This window comes from Ostrea edulis, chromosome 5, assembly GCF_947568905.1.
Source record: "Ostrea edulis chromosome 5, xbOstEdul1.1, whole genome shotgun sequence".
Lineage (NCBI taxonomy): Eukaryota > Metazoa > Mollusca > Bivalvia > Ostreida > Ostreidae > Ostrea > Ostrea edulis.
The window spans coordinates 66,276,516-66,284,534 of NC_079168.1; the positions used below are offsets into that span (position 1 = coordinate 66,276,516).

The 8,019-nt window shown below is 36.6% G+C and overlaps 1 protein-coding gene across 1 annotated transcript; it reads left to right on the forward strand.

The window, feature by feature from the left end:
* Positions 1 to 2,345: 2,345 nt before the first annotated feature.
* LOC125649811 (acetylcholine receptor subunit beta-like 1) lies at positions 2,346 to 5,039 on the forward strand. The gene has a single exon (XM_048877613.2). It carries the CDS (start codon positions 3,768 to 3,770, stop codon positions 5,016 to 5,018), a length of 1,251 nt encoding a protein of 416 aa, XP_048733570.2. The 5' UTR covers positions 2,346 to 3,767; the 3' UTR covers positions 5,019 to 5,039.
* The last annotated feature ends 2,980 nt before the right edge of the window (positions 5,040 to 8,019 follow it).

An 8,019-nucleotide genomic window follows, 5' to 3' on the forward strand; every position in this document is an offset into this window, starting at 1 on the left:
TCCACAGAATATTGCGCATCTTCTGGCCTAACACCATCTCAAATGACGAACTGTACAAAAGGACAAACACCACTCCTCTATCCCAGACGATCAGAAAGAGAAAATGGCTGTGGATAGGACATGTATGCAGAATGTACCCAAATTCCATCCCAAGGGTTGCTTTGAAATGGTCACCAACTGGCAAGAGAAAGAGAAGAAGACCAAGAGAGACCTGGAGAAGATCGGTGGAGAAAGAAATGAAAGATAACAACTGGAGTTGGGGACAGGTCCAGAAATGGGCGAAAGACAGACCAACATGGAAGTCTCTGGTGACGGCCTTATGTGCTGACAGACCAACATGGAAGTCTCTGGTGACGGCCTTATGTGCTGACAGACCAACATGGAAGTCTCTGGTGACGGCCTTATGTGCTGACCAGCACGAAGAGGACTAAGTCTAAATTAATTATTGTGAGCAATATTTTCACTAAATTGATGCTCTCATCAAATGAATTGAAAAGAGCAATAATTGAATTAATGCGCGCATCAAATCTATTATTGCTCTCATTAATTCAATTGATGCGCGCATTAATTGAATTGAAGAGAGCAATAATTGAATTAATGCGGGCATTAAATCAATTATAGCTCTCATTAATTCAATTGATGCGCGCATTAATTCAATTGATGAGAGCAATAATTGAATTGAAGTGCGCATGAATTCATTTGATGAGAGCAATAATTGATTTAATGTGTGCATTAATTCAATTACAGAGAGCAATAATTGAATTGATGATATCTTCAAATGATTAAAGATATCTTCAATTATTTGAGTTTATGTTAATTTGGCGCTCCATACGACTGAGAGAGCCTTCTGTTACAAAGACCTCGGATTAAGATTGTAAACTTGGGTGGATTATCATCCCAATCTTGCGGTCTCCTACCTCCAAAATACAGTGCACCTTTCAATACTGATAAAAGGCAGGGTGAGACGAAATGTGACGTCATGTCTATGTGTTGACGTACGTCACAATATATACTGTGACAGAGGCTAGGAGTTCGTTTAATGCAACAAAATAAAAGCAATGTAAACAAACGGTGTTTTAGTAAATGAATATAAATATAAGAACATCACTTTTGAGCTGTTCATGGTCAGTATGAACGGATTTGGATTCACCGAGAATTTGAATTAAATCCAAATCCGTTCATACTGACCATGAACAGCTCAAAAGTGATGTTCATTTCTTAAACATTTGTTAATGCACTTCCTTATATGACAGTACTAATGAACTCGATGTTCAATTTCGTGTGACATGAATTTGGTCACGTGATCAGTTTGTTCTTGCGTATGGATACAATCACCACTTCAAAAGTAAGTTCCTGTACTTTCACCGGACTTCTTGCTTATGCAATGCAGTGGGAGATTTAGACCCCCCCCCCCCCTCTCGCCACAAATTTAAATAATAGAAATAGTGTGAGTAAAATTCCAGATTGGCACCCAAAATAGCCGAGTATTTTGGCTAATACTTGACTTTCACACACCCCTTTCTTACAATGACATCATAACAGAAACAAACGCAGCAGAATATTTATACAGAGTTTATTTTGTAAACAAACAAGAATTTCATCAATTTATAAAAGAGAAACATTAAACATACCGTTCTGTTGTTTCATTTTATACAGTTTTAAATACCGTCTGCAACTTCTGCATGGCGAATTTATAAAATAAAGTTCTATGAAATTGGAAGCGAAAAAATGTAAGCAGAGTTATAAGCCTATTTACTTTATGATGATAAGTTAACCTGTTGTTTCCTGGCAACTTCCATTACGGCTATGACTCGGCATGATCATAAGCGAGGCTGGTTTCGAGGCTCGAAAAATTTATATGTTCATGTCAGGGTACCGGCGCGAGTCTTCATTAAAATCCTACAACAGAAATCTTTCAAGTGAACAAACACTCACGTCAGTTCGTTTTGATTTTCTTTTACACACACTGAAGATAAATAAAAGACGCAACCTACCTGCACTTTGTCTAAATCTGCCCTACTGTCTCGACTCGTCTCCTGCATAGCTACAACCGCGATTACTAACGATGCACATGCCGTTGTTTCTTTTCAAAAACCTGACTAAGAGCTTAACGTTAACTTGACCCATCATATCCACCATCAATTCTCTCAGATCCTTTGAATTTCTGTCGAAATCTGTGTTCAACAATTGCGTTTTCAACTTAGTAAGCTAGACCGACGCCAATTTCTCCATCGCTGATCGCGACCAAATCACATCACGGATATAGTTTACTCCGCTCTTCTTGTCGTCATTTCAGTTAACTTTACGCTCTAAATTACCTTTATTTTTCACGTTTCGTCTTTTTTTTTAACATTTTCAATTAAATATCTATATCTTATATATTCTCTTTCATATTGTTCCTAATGTTTTATTCGATAAAACTCTAACGAACTATATTTTGTGGTCTATTATCTTTAGTTTGGTCATCTGCTACATAATCATGGAAGCTTGGTAAGAACACAAATCAAAATAGAAAACATAAATATAAGAAATAAAAAATATCATTTTTGAGTGTTATTGGGATATGACATGAAGTTGGTACTGATCAAATCTACTATAACGCCTTTCGGGCGTTATAGGATTTGATCACGTGACCAAATTCATGTCATATCTCAACAACATTCAAAAATGATATTTTATTTCTTAAATAAATCTTTGTAAAGAAGGCAATATTGCATACAAATCACGAACATATTTTTGTGATGAAACAATTACAGTGACGTCACAAAGTACGGAAAATTTCCGTGACTGATAGATTATATCAACATATTCCCTACCTACATGCACACAAAAAATTCAAAGTATGTTTAATGTCACATATCAATAGTATATTTTATATTAAAAAATGCACGGAAATTTTTTATCATCCATGCAAAATGAATCCGTGATTTGTACTATTTTTTTCTATTTCTGTGCATCCGTCTGTCTGTGCTTTGTCAACCTCCATTCTCTCTGTTCTAATCCTATACATGTCAAATTAAGACGAATGCTGTCTTTCTATATCTCTTTAGTGCTTGATATGAATTAAGATAAAAAAGTAAAGAAAACAATGATCAATTTCATAATCCTGCAACTAATACAAAATCGAGAACAGGGCAAACACAGTCCAAGTGGGATCAAGTGCCTTGGAAAAGACCGGTCAAACCCGCTGTGTCTCTCTATCAAGATAATTGCTATGTTATCAATACCCCATTCACATTACAAATTAACAGGAAGGTTGACTCTGTGACAGTTTGGTTATGATATACTACATGCCAACATCGAAATGGAAAAATAAATTTGTAAACATGTTCGCCCATCTCACGCCCACTGTAAAAACCAAATTTAAATAATTCTAGATGCTTCCCTTTAATCGCTTCCCAAACCAAGTGTTAGTAATCATCATAATTCATTATCGACATTTCTGTCCTAGTATTTCGAAATGTTCAAACTGTCAATATAAAAAAAAAAACTCCATGTACCACTGATTGCCCTGCCGACTCAGATTGAATTAATCTAACTCGTTTTACCTTTCTATGCAGTTTTCATCCGAAGAATAAGTCAACTAACATTTAGGGGAAATGTGAAGTGAAACGAGAAAAGACTGTCAGAGACGTTGTCGAGCGTAAAGCCCGTTCACGGATATCTATTCATATTTCCTACCTAGTGCAGATTTAAGAAAAATTAAAGTGTATTCGGGGTCAGCGAGTCAATTCACTTCGGATTGTAAACAACTCGGCTTAGACGAAATGAAGAAACCTACAGGACTTGAGAATTTGACGTGGAAGATTTTATGTTTATTATTCATAATTTATCCGAACTCGGCACAACCAAATGAAGCCTCGAGACGCTTATCTACGGATCTCATGAAAAATTACAACAAAATGATTCGAGGAGTAAAAGATATGGGAGAAATAACTACATTGAGAATCCATTTTAGTCTTATTCGAATAGCAGAATTTGACGAAGTGAATGGAAAGCTATCATTGGTTGGATTCTTTGGTATCTTTTGGAATGACTACAGAATGGCGTGGGACCCAGAACAATATTATGATACATACACTATACTGTTTGAAGAAAAGGAAGTATGGAGACCGTTGATTGTTTTAGCTTCACCCCAAGAAGAGTTTAAAAGACTTGGACATGACGATAATTTCTTTGTAAGATTCAATCCGGAAGGCTACGCAGAATGGTATCCCGGGGACATTTGGGCGACAGCGTGTACACCGGATGTGTATACATACCCGTACGACACCCAGACTTGTGTTGTAACCTATGTTATATGGGCCTATGCTGTTCATGAAGTTACTGTAAAGGTTTTATCTGATACAGTCAGTTTGCACGTTTACACTCCTCATGGTATGTGGGATCTGATTGATACCTCAGTAACATCAAATGTGGACGTAGGACGAGGACTGACGTTGATTGACATCACATTAGTGATGAAAAGAATCTCCACATTCCACCTCATCAACATGATTCTTCCCATCGTTTTTGTCGGGTTACTTAATATCCTCGTGTTTCTTCTCCCTGCTCAGTCCGGTGAAAGAGTCGGTTATTCCATCACGGTTTTACTCGCCATAGCCGTGTTTCAAACAATAGCATCCGACAATCTTCCAAGCGTTTCTAAGCCCCAGCTTTCGTTGCTTTGTATCAAACTTTTAGTAGATCTGATTTTGAGTGCTTTAGTGACGATGTTAACGATTGTGACGTTGTATTTTTATCACATGCCGGAATCTCGGAGAGTGCCGTCGTGCGTTGCATCTGTAACAAGTTTTGTGCTGTGCAAAAATTGTTGTAAGGACAAACCTAACGTCACTCTAGAAAAGCATGGTTTCAAGAATGGAATAGACGCGATAGAATCTGTTTCAGTGAATGACAACCATTCAGGTGACGTCACGTGGACAGATGTTGGTAAAAGTAGTGACATTGTGTTTGCCGTTTTTTCTCTGTTGACGTTTTTAGCGTCAAATCTTGTATTTGTGCTGTATGTCGCATAATAAATTGTTAACATATCTTAATTTTGAAATTGAATCAATGAATAATGATAATGATGGAGCATTTATAGAAGTGCATATACTGTAATTACGAAATAATGGTAGATATTTTTTCTTGACTTGTGGACTTTTATCGGTATTTGATGGACAATGTTTAGCTGAAAGTTGTGCATTGCCTTTGAGGAAATAGGAAACGATCACTCTGCAATCTGTCACGTGTAAAACTGAAAAGGGCAGAAGTACATGTAGTTCACTAGCTCTTTAGAATATTTTCAATCCTAGACATCGTATATATATATATATATATATATATATATATATATATCTAAAACTTCATAGTTATTTCGGATTTCAAATATTTCGGTTGAGCATCACTGAAGAGACATTATTTGTCGAAATGCGCATCTGGTGCATCAAAATTGGTACCGTATAAGTTTTACATATATACAAAGCACTAAAATGACCAACGACACGAACAACGAGATTGTCAAATTTTCGGGACGACCCGTCCCTTCTTCAGGACAAACGAAAAGAATTACATAATTGTGTAACTCTTTTCGTTTGTCCTGAAGAAGGGACGGGTCGTCCCGAAACTTTGACCCCGAAACTTTGACAATCTCGTTGTTCGTGTCGTTGGTCATTTTAGTGCTTTGTATAATTTTTTGTATTTGACCTTGTATCCATAATTTGGATCCGACACTCTGAGGTATCGGGTGTTGTTGGAACTTTAGTGCTTATATATATATATAAGATTTTGACCTTGAACTTGGAAGGCACCAGGGACAAATTGACTCGCTGTCACGGTCTGTTGATACGCTTATAGAAAGAATACAAAAGGTTGAAAATCTAAAACGTCCTGACTAGGAGTCGGAACCAGCTGATAACACAAGTAAGAAAAACAATTCGAACAAACTCAGTGACCCAGAACGCACGATAATAACCAATAACATTATACAAAACCAAGACTAGGATATTCTTGAGATAGCTGAGGATCTTGTAAGACACCTAAGTAAATGTAGTTGTGGCGACACGATTAAAGAGCAGGGGTTCAGGGAAACCAGGTCTGGTTAAAATCAGTTTTTCATCAGTTGAGGAGAAAATTGATGTACTTCGAAAGAAACGTGATTTACTTGATATCCCAGCGTACAAATCCGTTTTCCTGAGATCCTCAAAATCACACACAGAAAGGTTAATAGAGCTTAACGCGAAAACTATCTTGAACCAGATCCCAAACGGCAACCAATTTCGTATTATCTCCAATGGACGCATCGTGAAAAAAACGCATGGTCTACAACAAAATGACCCATCTCACTTCACTGATCAGAATGGCAAGAACCATCTATAGGAACTTTCCCGGCCTATTGGTCATTTAAACGTCTGCGGTTGGACGAACGAAAATGGGAATTCAGAAATCAAATTATCAGTGCACTCAATTGTGATATTATATCAATCAGTGAAACACATTTACAAGTATGGAATGTAATTGACATTTCAGGTTACAAATGGTTTGGTTTTAATAGAAGAGATATCCACGTGAAAGCACCGAAATCTTCGGGTGGCGTTGGAGTGGTAATAAGAGAATGGTTAATAGAATATTTTGAAATCACAGTAATTGACAAAGTATTTGACGGTATCCTTGGAATAAAATTGAGAAACTGTAGTTCTGATTTTGAATTCATTGTGTTTGTACGTTACTTACCACCCGGATATTCTAACAGAGGAAGAGATGCTCAAGTTTTCTTTACGCATCTTTTATCTCAGATTTATCTGAATTGTGAAAGTGACGTCATTGTCGTGATGGGCGACCTGAACTCTAGAATAGGCAACGTGAATGACATACTTCAAGACATTGACCACATTCCTAACCGAAACTCTATAAATAGTACTGTTAATCAACACGAACATGAATTAATCGACTTCCTTAATGAAGCAAGTTTTTGTGTACTGAATGGTAGATTCCCAGAGGATAACTTTACATGTACATTATGTATCTCAAGGAAGGGTAAATTTGTAGTATATTATATGTGTGTACCTTTTGACGAGTTTAGACAAATTAAGAACCTAAAGGTATTAACTGTGCAGAACATTGCAGAGAAATTTGAACTACTTAAATTTATTGGGGAGAAATAAAAACTTCCGGATCATTCAGTCATCAGTTGTGAGTTAAATGTCTCTGATTGTTGTTTAGTCACTGGCAACAAAAGAACAGAACATCGTCAAAACCGCTTTAATTTCAATAGGATCCCGACTGATTTTATGACATGTGAACTAAGAAGGTCTGCTTTGATAGCAACAATAGATCTGATTGAAAATAGTCGAAAAACACAGGAGAGTATTGATGAGATCTGTGATCATTTATGTGAAGTAATTTCTAACGAAATGGAAGCCATCATTCCCAAAGTTACACCTAAAAGCAAGAATAAACGTTTAAAAACTAACAAACCATACTGGATGGAACAATTGACACACCTATGGGGTGCCACGCGGGAAACGGAAAATAACTTCATACGATATAAAGGGGAATGGAAAGTCAAATCGGCCCTTAAACGGGAACATATCAAAGCATGATATATCTTAGACGAGCTGAACGTGCATACAAGAAATCAATTGCTAATGATATTGAAGATATGAGCTCTACAAATCCAAACGATTTCTGGAATAAAATTCGAACTCTTGATCCTAGAAATAAACAAAATATACCAACGGAGGTTTTGAATGATGAAGGGAATGTTTCATCCAACGACAAAATGTCCTGGAAAGCTGGAGAGCTGATTTTGAAAATTTATACAATGGAAGTGGAAGTAGCGAATTTGATAACAACCACTATAATCATTCGAAATCTGATAAATATATTAGAGAAAACTATATGGAAGAACAGTTTTACCAGTGTAACGAAGAAATAAATCATGACATATCTCTTCAGGAAATATCCGATACAGTAATGCGTGCAAATCTAAGTCTGCATGTGGGTTCGACGAAATTCCTTACAGTGTTTTGAAATATC

Bases quoted from the DNA above. Each gene is read 5' to 3' on its own strand.
- LOC125649811 (XM_048877613.2), top strand. From the start codon at position 3,768: ATGAAGAAACCTACAGGACTTGAGAATTTGACGTGGAAGATTTTATGT.